The following is a 17395-nucleotide window of genomic DNA, read 5'->3' on the forward strand; positions in this document are numbered from 1 at the left end:
GCTTGCACCTTAAAAGGTTCAAGCAACAAGTGGTGCCATCACTCCACCAGATGAGCAGTCTGTCCCTAATGACCACTCTTTTGCTTGAAATAAAATAGTAAAACACAGCACACCTTCTTGAAGACATTAACCAACACAGATAGCGCATGACCTCCGCCATTATATATCCATATATTTGATCAGTGGTCACCTCATGTTAAAAAAATAAAGATGGGAGCGTGCAGTTCTCAATCAATTTGAATTTTTGGAGAAAATGCATTCAAAATATTGTCATTTGCAGGTTTCATGCTATATAAATGAAAAGCAAAGATAAACAATTCAAACTTTGCTGTAAAGGTACACTCTTCAAGTGTGATGTCTTTGACACGTATGACACCAACTGTCGAGTAAAAACATGACACATGTGGCCGTTATCACTGGAGACAGAGATGTAGATAAGCATTGTTGACATGGTTGCACTCTTGTGCATGTGGAAGTTAATTAGACAATTGTAAACCTGCTGGAAAAAAAAAACAGGTTGTGACACTGGGTGGATGCCTCCTCTCACTTGTAAACACAACTGCAGCCAGTACGACTCTCTCACGTGGCCACGAGATCTGCTGGCACACAAGTCTCCTCAACTCCTGATCTGGAAACAGTAGAGAACGGTTGTACAACGGGGCTACATGACCACACCTACTCTATCTGCTGTACCAGAGTCAGCCCACTTGAACAGGCAATGCACACAGCGTACCCAAGAGCTAAGAAAAAAAAAAGAAAAGAAAAGGGGAAAAAAAACTTGAGGTGCACATCTGAGGTCAGCAGCTAAAAATGACAGTGGAACTGTGACTCAGCACATGTGAGCTCCTTAAGGTTTGATGAAACAAATCAAAACAATGCGGGAGCTACAGGAGTACAGTCATCATGCAAATTACTGCAGCGGAGGAAGTGAACAAACTGTGTTCTTAAAATGCTTTCAATAAATAAAAACAATGAGAAAGATAGGATTATTAACATAACATTCTGTTTTCTGGTGTATTTCTCTTCCTATGAGAGGATTAGGTAACATTTTTTATTATTTTTTTTTAAATTCATATTTTTAGACAACTTGAAAAATTGTTAAAAATGAATAAAAAGACCCAAAAAAAAGACACTAGGAATACGATGTCTTGACACGATGGAGGATAGAAGCGGGCAGAGGGGGCTGTTTTTCTGCAGCCTTCCATTAGATGCAATTATAAATGGCCGAGAGCAGAGGGATGGGGAGCCAATCAGATCTCGGCTCGCATGTCAACCTAAGACCAACTGTCTCCTGGCTCTGACAGCAGGATTTTACCTCCATAATTCAAATCCCAAAGCAAAGGCAATCTGCACTTTGCCAACTCCAACCAGCGGGGCCGTGTTTACAAGGCGGCACATGGAGGGGAAGCGCAGACCGAAAAAAAGAGGCGAACGGAGTCGAACCGAACCCACAATGAATGAAACCCTCCGTCAAGATGAATCAATCGCGGTCACAATCACACTTTGATCCGAGCAAACACTTAGCGGATGTAATTGTTGCCATTCACTGGACTGTGAGACACATCTCCACTTGACTGTGCAAAGCGGCTTTTTAAACGGACAGCGGGCTCTTTTCTTAATGATTATGCAAATTTTATTTAACGGCTATCGCTGTCATTTGCATCTTGTTTATTGCCCTGACAGCCTCTGACACAACTTTGATAGCACCGGTGGGAGCACGACACCGAAAAGGAGCTCTCTATCCGCGGATTCTCGCACAGATAACAGAGGTTACAGCTCTTAAATCTACAATGAGGCTGAAGGAGCACTGCGAAGAAATATCACCTTATCTCCCTGTGCACGCACACACACTTTCTCCTGACAAACTCCTGCTCTACTTAGTCAAACTCTTGCCCTGTACCCAGCAGGGACACACACTAATACCCACCACTCAGAAAGTTGTTTCTAACGGAATATGCGGCTTCTTTCTCTGTCTAAACACTATTGCAGGGGGTGGTATTGGGAGAAAGAGAGAGGCAGCCATTTTAGAGCTCTTGCTACATAGACAATGGCTGGTCCAATGCAATATACAACTCTACAGTGCTTTCTCTGAGCTGGTGGCTGACTTTAACTATGTCAAAGTGTGTCAGAGCAGTAAGTGGAGTTTACCTGATTTCTGTTTGGAGGCTGTCCAGTGTTTCCCGGGCTCATGGGAGGCGGATGGTGGGTCCTTTGTTGCCAACCCGGATGGACCCCACCATACTGACTGCTGCCCATATCTCCTGGTCCCTTATTGGCCCCTTCCTGATTGTTATAGTCTCCTTGGGGGTAACTCGGGTAGCTCCTGGCAGAGCTTGGGGATGTCAAAAGCTGATTTAAAGTTGGCGTAGACGTAGGTTGTTGGTTTCCCATGTTATACCTCTGATTATTGTAAGAGGCAGCCATAGCTGTGGTTCCTCCTGCTGGCTGTTGCTTGCCTGGCTGCCCCCCAGCCGCCGGAGGCTGGTTGTTACGCGGGGAATTCATGGCCCCGTATCCTTGGCCCTGATAAGAAGTCCTGTTCTGGAACGGGCTGTAGTTGTTATAATGGTTAGGGTAGCCGTGTTCGTGTGAATTAGGGGGGTAAGGGTCCATCATGCCCGGCCCCGATGCAGCTGCCATGCCAGGGCTTTGTTGTCCGCCATGTTGATGAAAAGGGGCCCGGCTGTAGTGCTGGTTGTAACCGTAAGGAGGTGGAGGAAAGGGGCCCGGGTGGTGGTGTCCCATCCCGGGATGGTTATTCCCTTCGGGCCCACCTGAATCATTCTGATTACTGCTATTATTATTTACCCTGGGCAAATTCCCGTTGCCGTTCTTCATGTCAGGATCCCCTCCTCCCCCAGCATTTCCAGCATCGGTCCCGTCCTGCAGCTCCTTCTGACCAGGGGATCCGCCGTCAGGTCCCGGATCCTTATTTTCATGCTGTTTCTCTCCCGGTACCGACTCCTCCTGTGGGTCCCGATCCGGCTTTTTGAGTTCGGATGGCGGGCTAGTGTTGAGAGTGGCGACGCTGGCAACCTGAGCGGCCATGATATCCCTCTCTCTCTCTCCCCCACTCTTTCTCTACCTCTCTCTCTCAGCACGGCGACTCACTCACAATCAAACTCCGAATAACCATTGAATATAAATACAATTATATTTATAACAACGTACCCGTCGTCCCGGTTCATTCCCCCCTTTGCCCTCCGCCCGGACCGGTATCCGGTAATCCACCGCGACTCCGTTTAAAGTTAAAACAGAGAGGGGAAAGTTTGTGAAAGAAAAAATATATAAATACAGAGCCAGGGAAATGAATTTCACCGACACTAGTGAGTGTGTGTGTGTTGGAGGGGGGGCTTCTGTTACAGAACGAGAGCGCGAGCTAGAAATCAACCAAACCAGCACGAGGCTCCGCGAGACACAGCCATCTTACCAAGCTGTCGCGAGAAAATGAAAACCCGGAGCGGAATCCGCAGACAAATGGATCTGGACTGCGCCGACTGTCTAATAACAACATTGTTTATACCCAAGAAGAGCCATTATTGTGGGTCTAATGCGCTTTAAACTGAGCTCATACATAAAAATGTCGACGTGTTCGAGAAGCACTGTTTGTTAGTATAAAACACCGGTCATTCTGAGACTAATTAAGTGTTGCATATAGGTGAAAAGCTTATGCTAATGGAGATTCACAGCAATGGGCTGCCTGACATAGTAAGTAAAGGGGAGTTTTAGATTCGAAGGTATACATTTTATTTTATTTACAAAACGTGCTCTTCATCAGTTACATTATTGTATTTGGAAGACCTACCACAGCTATCCAGTGCTAGCGTATGTACGCTAGTACATCATATTTGATATTTTATGTGCTCAAAATATTCAATAGCTAAAATACTATCCTAACAAGTAGGCTGAACAGTATTTCAGTAGCTTCACATCCCTTTCCTCTACAGTGACCAGTCTGGCATATTTAACTTCAGCACATATATGAATTCAATGGCTCTTCCAGTATTAAACAATTAAGATGCCCTTTCCTTTACTACATTGCTCTGCCTTGAAGTAAACTATTCAACCATTCTGATTAGAAAAAAATTGCTTCATGCATGAGCTGTGTGTTGCTCTTTGTTACGTTCATTCCGTGCACTTTATCGTATTAGCTCGTTAAAGGAGTGGAACAAAATAGGCTTCTTCTGTTTGAGTGGCCTAATGGGTCGAAGTGACTGCCTCCATACTGCTTCCATGTGTCGAAGGCGGCAAATGAGAGAAGTGGGTACGGCGGAGGAAAGTAGAGGAAAGCATGAAATCACAACCTGTGCGTCTGCGTGCAGTGTGTGCGTGTTTGCGTGTGTGTGAGCGCGAGCGAGAGAGAGAGATCGAAAGAGAGAGAGAGAGAGAGGATAGAAAAAGGAAGAAGGATGGGGGATGGAGGGAGCCAGTCACAGAGCAGGAAGTGAAGATACAAAAAGAGAAACAGTGGTGGTGGAAAAGTGACAGTGAATAGGCCAGTGAAATTCAGCACACCACATGTTATCTGTTTTTTTGTTTTGTTTTGTTTGTTTTTTTTTAAGTCAAATCTCACGCCAACACACGAGAACGAGAAGAGATTTGGTGAAAATCATACAGTCGCCCTATACAATTAATAAGAACAGACATCCTATGTCTCTCCACCACTCTCTCTCTCTCTCCCCACCCCCTTTCTTCGTGCTCTCTGCCTGCCTGCCTCGCGCTCTCCTAGCAGCAGCAGCCTTCATGATGCCTTCCAGTGCTGTCGGAATTTTTGGAATCACGCCTCAAGATCGAAACGAACAACTCGTACAGTGTGAAATTGAAGGACTGGATGTCCAAGGAAAGTCTGAATTGTCCTACCACAGCCTCCCTTATTGCCCCCACGCTCGTTACACTGTGTGGGAAAGCCCTCTTACACATACACAAAATGCATACATCACACCAGACATGTTGGTAAACAGAGGCATTATCTACTTTAACAGGAAACAATCATGGAATAACAATGATTATAGAGAGTATAGATAACTATATGGATAAAGGGTAGTTAAATAGTGTCACGGTCACAAATTACATGTTTCAAATAAGATCATGTGAAAATGTGGACTACAAAAGTATCAAATGTCTTCTCTTTTAATGAATCAACCCCATAGTCACCCAATTCTTGACTAATAACAGGAAATAACATTACATGGGCTTTTAAAGTATTGTGTGTGGGGGCTCATGTGGAAAGATATTGTGCTATTTTTTTCCTGTATGTGTTTGATTTACAATTTTCTTATCTAGGGCAATGTAATACACATATTTTCTTTGCTTTTAAATTCGTGAAATGACTCTGAGATTCACAAAAAAAAAATTAGTAGCAAGCTGTGAAAACCTATCACCACTTATATAACGGTGTAAAGCGTATTCTTTCTAAGCAGAGTGCTGCGACATTGTGCGTTCACGAGCCTCGGGTGGAGCACGTGAACGCAGCATCGCCGCTTGCAAAAGCAGCAGAACTTTGCTATGTGAATGTGGGGGATGGGAAGCAGCAGCTCTCTGCTCTGCTCAGCCCTTTCTCTCTACAATGCGGGGCTTTCTGCTCACATTGCTCACCCTGTCCATGGAAAAAGAGATCCTCGTTTACTTGAACTTTTACTCAGAAACCAACAAAAATATCCACATGTATTTTAGAGCTGCAAATACTGCTTTTGTATGTTTAATAAAGAGAGAGTATGCAGAGTGGAGGGGGTCAGCTCAGCTGCTGTCTGCTTATATAGGTCTAAGGGAGGTGTGTGTGCGCCCGCGTGTGCGCGCGTGTATGAGTGTGTGTATGTGTGTGTGTGTGTGTTAGCAGAAAGCGCAGAGACTAGGCTGTGAGGGAGGAGGGGGTTGGGAGCTTCTTTTTCTTTTTAGCATAAACTTGCTGTTTATTATCAGGGGGTGCAGTCTTTCTTCCTCCCTGTTTCACATGTTTAAAAAGAGTACTATAATCTGTTTTCTATGCTCTGCTTCCCTGGTCTTATTTTAGAAGTGGCTTCAACATGTGCTGTATTTTCAGCGCTCACCTTGAAAAATATTTATCTGTTGTTCAAGCTTGTCTGTGTGGCTCCGTGCAGCTGCAAAGTGCCTTAAAAGCTCTAAGATCATATGGTATGTTAAATCTCTGTGGGAGAGCAACAACATGATGCTAAAGACCTCAAGTGCAGCTAAGTGTCATGCATTTATTTATGTGATTCTTGTTTTACAAGGATATGGTGTTCTCTAAAATGCCATGTTGCCTGTCCAGACAAGCTCCCCAGCAGGCACGAGGACCTCCTTAACACAGAATAATTAGGGACACTATGGTGGTTGAAATTGATATGACTTGGAAAATAGTCTTTATTCTGAAATGCAGAAGCTGAATCAGGAAGAAGCATTTAGTTCAAATGAAGTCACGGTAATAAAACTGTAACCACCCACAGACAAATAATGACATGGCGAAAAGGTGTTAACACCAAAACCCCTGGCTGTCCATGCATAGTCCTGTGTGGCTCATCTAGAGTAAGATTCATACTTCCCACATGGTCTTTGAATGTTGTGCCCCATGTCTTGTATTTTGAGAGTGAACTAGCTATAGTCTGTTTTCCTGTCTGTATATTATTTGCATATCTTGAGAACCACTGATCCAAGCTACCTCATACCTGGCATGTTTGTTGCTGATGGCCCAAGGAAGTGCAGTGCGCAATTTGGTGCAATTTGGACATGAGACATGTTCAACAGTAATACCCTACACTTTGAATAAACAGTGAACACCGCTCTATGCAGCAGTGGAGCGCAACATCAGCGCTCTGGTTACGTACGTATGCAAACCGTAGTTGGGCTCAAACTGATCCCTCTCATGTGATCTCATGGGGAAGCAGACATAAACCAAATTGGAGATTAAAATGGTGCAACAACTTGCTGTAGTAGCGTGTTGCAGTGATAAAAAAGAAGAAAAAAAAGTTAAACTAGTCTGCACAAGTTGGGAGGTGCAGTCAACAAAGGTTTGCAATTCTGTAGCGACAACCTGAGATAAGATTTTATGTTTCTGTCAACAGTAGTATGCTAGCTAATGCTAGCCTCAGAAGCTCAGAATTAGAATTTACTATTGCTAGAAAGCAGCTGCTCCAGGATTCAATCCACACCCAGCCTGTAAATCATATCAAACATGTCCGTGAACAGTTCAGGAGACTTAAAGGGCCGCTATGTAGTTTTGGAGAAGAAATTACTAGAAGAATTTAATTTTTTTATATATATATATTTATGAGGTAATAATACATACTCAGAAATATATATCTATTTTTTCCATAACTTAATAAACAAGCTGTTCTAAGTGTAAAATAAGTTCCCCAGAACAGTGTTTGAAGGGTCCGACCAATATAATTCTATTGTCCTTTATGGTCAGTTTGTTTATTCAGTCATGAAAGCAGAGAGAGTTTGTTCATTCAATTTGTCTCTTCTGATTGTAATGTATTTTTCCCAAAACCACACATTGCACCTTTAAGGCTGGATCTATGAGCCCCGGGCCTCACATTACCAGATAATCTGTGCTGTTCAATCTGTTCAAATAAAGAAAGAAAATCAGAATTTAGTTTAAAATGCTGCCTGGACTCTGTCACATTTGTCTTTTGCTCTGACTGTTGATAGTGTGTGTAGAGTGACAGGCTGAGGGGATGGCGTGGGTGGGTGGGTGGTTGTGTGTGTGAGGGTGGGGGGTCATGTGACACCCCCCATCTGTCCCAGGATGATGATTTAAGAGTGTTTACTTGTGCCCCACCACCGCCTCCCTGCGAGGATGACCGTGATGCATCACCTTCGGCCTGACGCCGCGGCTTCCCCGGCTGTCACTAAGGCAGCAGCTTGGACCTCATCCATTGGGCCTTTTCTCTTGTAATCATTATTAAATTGAAATCGGGGCTGATTAGAAGGAGGGAAAAGACAGTACCAGTGAAAGCTGTGGGGAAAAACCACGTTTAAAGATGCAAAGAGTAAGAGGCAGTTCATTATTCATGTCATCAAATTCTAGTTATAAAGGCAAAAACAGAAATTTCGGTGGACAGGCTAGGGTCATGAATATTTTACCAACTTATCTGAGCTAAGATATTCTATTTTTGTTAATTCATGTAAGCCTTTGATATTCCTAAATATGCATTTTTAATGTAGTAACTTTCTTCAATTAATCTCAGCTTTGAACAGTAAAAGTGTCACTCTTGTTGAGCGAGTTAACTGATGACTGATCATTCAGGAGTTTTTCTTTTACTTTAATCCCTTGGGATCCAGTCTGGGAATGGAGCCATACAATCACCAAGACAACCCAATAATGTGGCGTGGAATTTCCTAACAAGAGTGGAGTTGAATTCAGAGACACGCACACACACAGATGCACTGCACACACCCACGTGGGCAACAGCCAAACACAGCTCACACCTGACAATAATGTACACACTGAGAATTTATGGCCGTCAAGAGTCCGTCATTAATGCATACCTGCGGCAAACATCGGCGGTAATCCCGCGGTGACGTTGTCCCGGCCATACACACACTGAAACAACACTCACACACACACAATCACAACACTTGGGCCCTGTCCAGATGGTTGCCAGGCAGCAGTTCAACGCATAGTCTGGAGTGTGTAGAGGAAGGAAGTGCCACTTTGCGAAGTGCAATGGGCGTCCGGCTCGTTCCCAGACGCTGTGTGTGGAACCTGCCGCTTAAACTTACACCTGACAAACACACACCCACTACTTTGTAAACAGCGAAGGGATAAGGAATGTGCACTATAAAGCCTGGCATGGTTTCCTCCGGGGTTCCTTAATAGATGTGGACAATCAGTTTCATATTAGCTTTAAATGACCACAGTCTCTCTTCGGGGCCTCAGTATACATTTAATCCAAACATACAGCTCTGATAGATGAAAAGATATTAAAAAGCACTTGTGGAATTATTCTGCTGCCTTATAAGGTCATACTTCAGATTAATCTTTCAGCCATTGTTCTTACCTGATTTGATCAAATGGGATCAAACTTTTCAGGAGCCACAGCTCACCCTGAACTGCTTAGCAGACATTCAATCAGTTGCTCCTCTCTCCTTGTATTATTCTCTCCCAAGCACTGAAATCCTCTCTGTTCCTCAGGTGAAAATAGACTGGGGGACCTCAGTGACCCACGACAGGCTTTCAAATCAAAGCTGATAGGACTTATTCAGGTTACGCTGGGGTACTTTTATCTACCATTTTTGTGTGTGTGGGGGGGGTCATAATTTGCTAGGGGGCATTTTTTGGGGTGGGGGAAATCTCTGAATTCATGAGATCCACACAGTCACACAGGCGCCGGCGCTGAATTCTAAACACTCCAATTTCTCGCGGTGTGTTCGAGCGAAGTGAAGGAAGGACCCCTGATCTCAACAAAGCCAGGCAAGGTTAAGAGCACTCAAAATTACGGTGTCCACCCTGCAAGGACAGAGAAGTGCTCACTCTCTTTTCAGGCGGGATGAAAGGAAACCGTGCGAGGAATCATCTCCAGTAAAGGAACTCATCACTATGAGCATACTGGGAACTGCTCCATTGTGGGTCACAGAGCCCAGTATGTGAGCTTCTACTCGACTGACAAACAGTCCCATCCCTATAAATCACACAGAGCATTTTGTCAGCGTTTCAGCTGCGAGGTAGGGCCAAAATAAAGAGGAGAAAAAGACTTTGCAGTGGTCTTACAAAAAACATAAACAGAGCTAGTCAAAAACACACTCAGCTTTACAACTAGGAATCGTCTATGAACCTATTTCCTTGTCATTTCTGTAGAAGTCCTAAGGGTCAATCACACCAGAAAAAAAGCCGAAATCCTCCATATGTCCGCAAAGCAGATGGCCGCTTGCAAGCTAACACGCTAGCAAGCTGGGAACATGCTAGCATTAGTCAGCCAGCAGCTGTCTAAGCTTCTTTCTCTTTGTTTTTTTCCTGCTGTTTATTTACCCTTGGTATTTTCTTCTCAGGGTGAAAAAAGCTCCCTCTGTTACAGAACCTTTAAATTGTGAATTAGCTCACTCGGTCGCCAATGAGACAATAAGTTCAGAGTTATCCAAAAAATGTGTTGGGTGCACAGTTGTTCAGAAATCTGTCTCAAAGCCTAAGTGACTATAACTTAAGTCATCTGGACTCTCTGTTCCCTCATTTGCTGCAGGAATCCTAATTCCCGGAAATAAGCAACCAGTTTCGTAATTCATGCTCCTTCAACTAGTTCCTAAACTAGTCCATCTTTACAGGCGGACTACAGTTGCAAACTATTCTAACTCCACTACTTTAACTTTACAACTTGTAGACTGATCGGTTTGTAAAGTGTTCATACTATAGCACTGTTAGATGTTTATCGTTGGTGACGAAGTCATGTAACCGCCAGGCTATGAAGTTCATTTACAGCCTAACGTTAGCTTTTTACTTCTGGCGGCAATGCTAACTTTAGGGTTAGCCTACAAACGGCGGCTGTTGCTCATCAGTACAATTTAACATGTCAAAGTTGAACAAAGTGGATTTTGCAACAAATTGTTTGGAATTACTTACTTTAATCGTGATTCCCATTGATTATCCAGCTAAATATAGCTGATTTAAACGTTGGTGTTACAGTGGCTTCACAGTTCAATTTTACAAAAGTATCACATTGCATGAGGCAAACACAATTAAATGAATAAATGAGAAATCATGAAATAACAAACGGTCTGAATAAATAGAGATTAAATATATCATATAAACATTCATCATTAATGAATCTAATGAATGTATGTCCCTTTTCCAAAGTTTGCACAACTACTTTATTTTTCAGGACACCAGTTTTCTTTACAGAGTCTTGTTAATCGAGACAAACAGGGCAGCCAATCATATAACTTGCCTAGCCCTATAAAACGTCAGGAACTGACATTGTGAAATAAAAGAAAACTGGGAAAACGGCACGTTGAAATAATAATAGTGCAGTGGTTTATTGTTCAAATACAACAGTCCAAATAAGAAGCATTTTATTTCTTCAAAATGCTTTAAAAAAAAAACCTTGAGTTGCCGTGCATCACTAGTTAATAAAGAATATATCCATCCAAGGGGAAAATAAAATGCGATATTCTGTTGTTTATGGTACTGCCCTCCTTTTTATGTGTGGATGATAGACTGGGCCCCTGCTCACGCAATACACTCAAGATAGAATGACAGACTAGGCTATGAATATTTAAAACTATAATTGAACCAAATATGCATGTTTGAATTTGTGATTCAGAAGCCATAGGGTTGCAATCAATGTTGGCAGTCGGGGGACCTGCGTTTGTTTTGAGGTGAAATAGCTAACTGTAATGTAGACATGATGAACAGCAGAGTGGGCCGGCAGAGAGATGGACGAAATTGACATGTTGAAGATGGAGTGATTAAGTTACCTGTTACAGAACAGCCCCTGAGCATATATCAATATGAACTGTGGCAGGCTGAGAAGATGAATTGGACGCGAATGAATGGATGTGAAAAAAAAGAATTGCAAGCAGCTGTACTTATCCAGGACAGAAAATAGAGTCTGTGTAGAAACCAAAGGAACATTTTATGGAGAAACCATTTTCTATGCGTAATATCAATGTGTTGGTACGACGCATTATATTGAAAAACGGCTGATGTAATTCACTCCCTGGGCCTCTGAGATGCTCAAGAGACCAATCTTCTCATGTATTGAAATTGGATGTATTTCAGCTGTTACCAGCTGAATCATTTTCTTGTCCCACTCTTTTAGCCTATTGTTTACAGATGCGCCTTTTGTTGTGCCTGAACTCTTCCCTCTTATGGGGACTGATGTTTGCGCTGTTTCAAGCATGAGTGCCTTAACTTACAAAGGGCAACGATGAAGCGAAATTGGAAAAAAAAAAAGGGGGAATATATTAGCATAGCAGTTTGATATGAGATGAGGTGGTGCAGTCGATGTTGAAACAGCTAGAGAATTCTTTTTGAAGGGGGATAAACTCAAACAAGATGTGGTAAAATGGGGACTTTGGCATGTAAACATAATCTTGATAAGGTGACAGCATCAAGACAGAATGGGTTTGATGGGAAGGCAGCTATCAAATGAGACGGGGCCTCCGAGTGAATGCACCTATATGGGCTTGATGACGATGTAAGGGCCCCTCAGTTGTGATGGGAATTGTCTCCATGTGGGGCGGCACACTTCAGGAATGACCTTTCGCATCCACGCTAGGACAGCGGGTGGGGGCGGAGGGACTCCAGCACCACCCACCAGTCAACTGAGAAAACAAAACTTTATCTTGACTCCGTGGGGAGGCTGTGAGATAGGGGACTACAAGGCTTTTGAGGGCAGAAACCATTCTTTGGGGCTGATTATCAGCCTGAGGCTGCGGGGTAAGGTTGAAAACAGGGGTGGCACCGGCTGGGGGTCGGATCTCCAAATCTTTGCATTGAAATGCTGATGAAAGAGAGGACATTCAGCTGTAATTGCTCTTTTGCTGTGAATCTGAGTGACACACCTCCAAGAAAACAAACCATGAACACTGATGTGCTGCAGCTGCCACCTTTTTCTCCATGCGTGGCGAGAGGGAGGAGGATGCTGAGATTAACGAACAAAATCTACTATAATGTGTGACAATAAAGAAGAACGACGCTGTGCATATGACTTTCCAGTTTTTCTCCATCTGTTGCCAGTCGAGTTGATAAAACATAATCCACGGTTTCCTCTGAATATGATATGAGAGCTTACAATTTGGAACGCATCATTTGGATCGTTTAGGATTTGGATCAGGTTCACATTTGAAGAGGGTATTTGAACCAGAACCTTAAGAGACACTGCTGGGCACAGCTCTTGCCAAATAGGGCATTTATAAAAGGTTGGCACAGGCCCTACAGAGTGAAGGCTGGCAAAGGCATGATGCCCACATCATAGTGCCAACCAAGGGTTTTGTTTGGCATGTGTCTCTGTAGTATGGCTTGTCTCCTCCAGACAACTGGCCCAAACACAACTTAGCATTAGGTTACAGAAGCATTACGAACTGAAAGTGATTCATTAAAATCATCTCAGTCTCTCCGTGAGATGAGACGCGCAAGAAAGCGGATCAATTCAAGGCATGTAGAAAAGGTGCAAAATATTGCGGACATATGTGTGACAGTCTCCTTTAGCCTCTGCTGTCTGTTTGTATTGGATTCTCATAAGAAAAATCAATAAGTAATAACAGCTTTAATCATATGGATTCACAGCATCAAGTGAATGGAAGAACAAGTATAACCTACATTTATTGTTGACGCAGTTTTATACTCACTATTGCACATAAAACTACATTAACTACACATTATTGCTTCAGTGTCTTCACCATCAGCCTTCTCACTGAAGGACTTGGCTGAATGCCTCCGATATCCCTCGTTTGATAGCAGGCGCCACATACGCAATCCTCATTGAGACTGTTACAATAAAAAGGGCTCTAGGAACATAGTCGGGGACAACAGCAAGGTTTAATTTCAGGCACCGAGGAGAGCAATTTCTGTCCTGCAACTGTACAAATCAAGACAGTAGGGAAAGAAGGGCAAAATATAGCTAAAGTAATTTATTCTGCCTCATTTTAACCTGCCAGAGAGGCCTGTTTTAAGAGAAAATATAAAAGAAGGGAGGAGGTGCTGAAGACAATGCATTTTAAAAGAGGCTCTTCCCCCAGTGAGCCTTTATCTGTCAGTCAAACCCGGCAACGTAAACACATATTAAGGGGGAAGACAGAGGGGTTTCCATAGCCACAGTTTTAAATGGCACTGTCGTGCTGTACACAGGCCCCCCCCCTCAACACACACACACCCTTTCCCTTTTGCAACACTGTTTATTTGCTGTTGTGTTGGAAGAATTCAGGTTGTGCAGAAAAGCGCCGATAGGGAGGCACTGCGAGGCTTGGCTTGCGCTAGTTCCACTGCAAGGCAAAGAGGGAGAGAGGCAGAAGAGACTGAGAGAGAGAGAGAAAAAAACATACAAGGCCGGTTATGCAGAAACACAGATTTAATGTAAGGCTTGGCTCTGTTATAAGCAGCGGAGAGAGGAAAAAGCTGGTCTGGACTGGCAGGAAGAGGGTGAACCGAGGGGGAGAAGAGGAGGAAGCAGCGTCTCATCAAGCGGCCTGAGGGATGACGGTTCACCCGCTGATGGAGCAGTTAGAGGAGGACTCAGTCCGGGAGAAATCACCGGTCCTGGGTCCTCTTTCTGACTGACTACTCAGAGAGGATGGTACCCCTTTTAAAGCAGCTCCTGCCCCCTCTTTGGATAAACACTGCCATGATACACTGAATTAACAACACAGACCCTGGGGAAATCAGGTCTCTCTACAATAAATTGGCAACTCCCCCAAATACCCCCACCCACTAACCATGATTTTTATGGTTTCAAGCTCAATAACACATTTATTATTAAATCATGTTTACTGGAATCACGTGCGTGTCCTTGTCCTGGCTGCGCAGCTATTGAGTCTGGATTTCAAATGTGTTTGGTGTTTTTTTTTCCAATTTGGTTGAATTCATTACATTACATGATATTTCATAAGCAGTTATTGATTGTGGCTTTGGGCAACAGAAATTCAGCACAGCCTTCAGTTTTTGAATCTGTGCAATGGAGCTTTAAATCCATGTAAAAATAGCATTTGGTTAATGTCATTTGTTTAAATATGACACTTCTAGATGCTCAGTTCATCAGCCGCCCATGCAGCTGAGCTTCTCCCTTGCAGGTCCTCGCTTAGGCAATGCATAAAACATCAAGCATGTAAGCAAGAGGCACTGTTCATCAACACAATGTGTGCTGCAAAAAAGGGATACGATTCTTGCTGAGCCACATTAAAGCGCTCTCCAAAACCTCTGATTCTGTTTGTTCTGTCGTCTCTGCTGGAGACCAGGTAGGAACCCCTTAACTGTGGCTTCTCACCCGCCGCTTAATCTTACCCACAATCACATTCAGTGACAGGCGCACAAAGCAGTCCAGCGAGCCCAACAAGGCTCTGCTATTATGTAACCACTGACAGCTGGGCTTTCAAGGGATGGGTGAACCCCCATCCGTGTGGCAGCACTTTGTGTCAACCAGACGTGACAGTCAAGAAAGGGCCTGGGTAGAGAAAGGGTATTATCAGGCCAGGCAGAGGCATACAGCCCCCAAAACAAACGCACTGAGTGATGGAGTCCGAATCAAAACAGCGCTAACATTTCCTCCAGATCCTTTATCAAATGTCATGTAACATGCTGTATCAGTGTGACACTTGGTAAGAAGTGCTGGGCCATTGGGAGCATTAAATGTGATCTAGAAAATAATGTAACCAAAATAGTATATTTTCTTGGCATCACAGTTCTTCCCAAGGGTAACAGTAATTACTGCTTTCTATGATGCAGAAATGGATGAGAGGATTTTGTTCCTTTTAAGCGCACCCAACAATGTCCTTGGTTGCATTTCAACCAAATGCATCTCAATGTAGATTCCTGTGCCTTGAAAAAAAAAAAGAAAGAAAGTTGGAACAGGCACATGTTCATAGATTTTAAGTCTCCTTGCGCCAAAGGGGGTGATTTCTCCCCATTGTTTTTCTTAATATGTCATTTCTTTGAGACGGTGGCACATGACACTGAACACAGAGGCACCCAAATGTTTGATTAAACTGTGCATCGCCTCCCTTTAGGCCGACATCTCTGACGGGCCTTTGATGCTCTGAACACACAGCGGAGCCAAAGGACCCAGAATAGCAGGGGGATAATCGACAGACGGTGTGTTGATTTTGCCACCCTTTCCAAATAATTCCCTGTTGTTCCAGGGAAGAATCGCTGTCAGTGGCGGCATTCCAGGGCAGACAGACTGGAGAGATTGTACAGGATGAGGGCCGGCGTCTAGATACAGTAGATCTAAACTGGCCTTGAATGTGCTCTTTCGCCAAACTGGCTATGATTTTGTTGAACGCCTGCCAGAGCAGCGCAGCATCCATATAAACTTGTTTATACCATGCAAAATTAATGACTATCACTTCTGTTTGCCCGTAAAATACTTTTTATGCAAGTAGATTGCTGCGGCAGCATAATGTAGCAAAAAGAATATGATTCAATTGAAGGGCAAAGGGGACCCCAATCGCAGTAGCATTTGTTATGTAAAGGCAGAGTGATAAAAGTGCACTTGAAATATAAAACAAGCATTTCAAAATAAATAGCAAAGGATATTTTATCATTAGAAATAACTATGTGTCTTAGTGGTAGGACTCTACTGATATCTTTGAAGGTTTCTTCACACAGAATAAAGAAAATTATGTTCACTTTAAATTCAGACTTTTTCCAATGCTGTTTGGTATGGAAACATTTGAGGCACCACATGAAGTTAGAGGAGTAAATGTTAATTATAGACAAATTTATTTATCATTATTATTTTGTTTACCCTTGCCCTGGCTTACAGGCAGCCCAGATATCTGTTGTTAGGACTATTCATCACATAACATATTTTCAAGAACAAACTAGACAAAACATATGTAGTCTGCATGGAGGCTAACATCTTGCTAACTTTCCCACATCATTTCAACATGTCTGCCCTGGTGCAGAGGCTTCAGGACTGCATTGAATGCTGAATCCAGGCAAGAAAAAACCTCCCCATTTTTTTTTCAATGTCTGAGGACATTTTGTGGACTGCTTTCAGACCTTTCTTGACACAAGGATGTCCCCGTTTGCTGGCCACCAGTATAACCAGTTTCACTCCCTGTGTAGCTGGTGTCTGGCGCTCTCACTGTTGAGCCACAGATAGTCAAGTCTAGATAGAGGTCATAGTACAGCAACCGCTCCCTCCAATGCACAGGCACTTCATTAGCAAACAGGAGCTAAAAAAAAACTGTCGAACGTGTTGAAATACGGCAGATTTAACAGTCACACTTTGGTATAATATATTTGTTAAGCGGTGTAAAACGCTATCGTACCTTCCTCTTCTGTTTTTCCACTTTTAAAACGTGTTTTTGCCTCAGATAAAAATCAAACTCCGGTCCGGGTTTTCCACGACGCCGGAGCCTCAATTTACTGTGTGTGCTTTCAGTGCCGCAGCACTCACTGGCAACCTTAAGGATTCCTCCGCGGCTCACTTGTGTGTGCGTGTATGTGACTCTTGTTTTACAGCACAAAACGACACGTAACGTACTGCGTAACGCCGCGCAAAACAACGTGTAATACTTCATTTTGATTGTCCTTTCACGGGTTTGTAAATACAACCCGTTTTCACACGCACAGGCCGGGTTTGGGGAACTTGGTGCACTATTTTGCCCCAGCTGTCCTGTCTTTCTAACGCATACAATACATTCCTGTGTCGTTCCGCGGTGTGACAAGGCCCTGCCTGCCTGCTGTTCCTGTAAACTCCCGCCTTGACTCAATGAGCGAGCGAGGCAGAGAGACACGGAGGGA

At 43.5% G+C, this 17395-nt stretch overlaps 1 protein-coding gene across 2 annotated transcripts in view; it reads right to left on the reverse strand.

The window, feature by feature from the left end:
- Positions 1–3433, reverse strand: part of arid1ab (AT rich interactive domain 1Ab (SWI-like)) — a 55238-nt gene extending 51805 nt beyond the window's left edge. The window contains exon 1 of one of the 2 annotated variants that reach the window (XM_037093219.1): positions 2149–3048. In XM_037093219.1, the coding sequence (XP_036949114.1) occupies positions 2149–3048 (900 nt within the window). Of the gene's footprint in view, positions 1–2148; positions 3049–3171 lie in introns of those variants that run through there. The other variant, XM_037093220.1, reaches the window with a different exon arrangement.
- Between the last annotated feature and the right edge of the window lie 13962 nt (positions 3434–17395).

Source organism: Acanthopagrus latus, chromosome 3 (assembly GCF_904848185.1).
Source record: "Acanthopagrus latus isolate v.2019 chromosome 3, fAcaLat1.1, whole genome shotgun sequence".
Lineage (NCBI taxonomy): Eukaryota > Metazoa > Chordata > Actinopteri > Spariformes > Sparidae > Acanthopagrus > Acanthopagrus latus.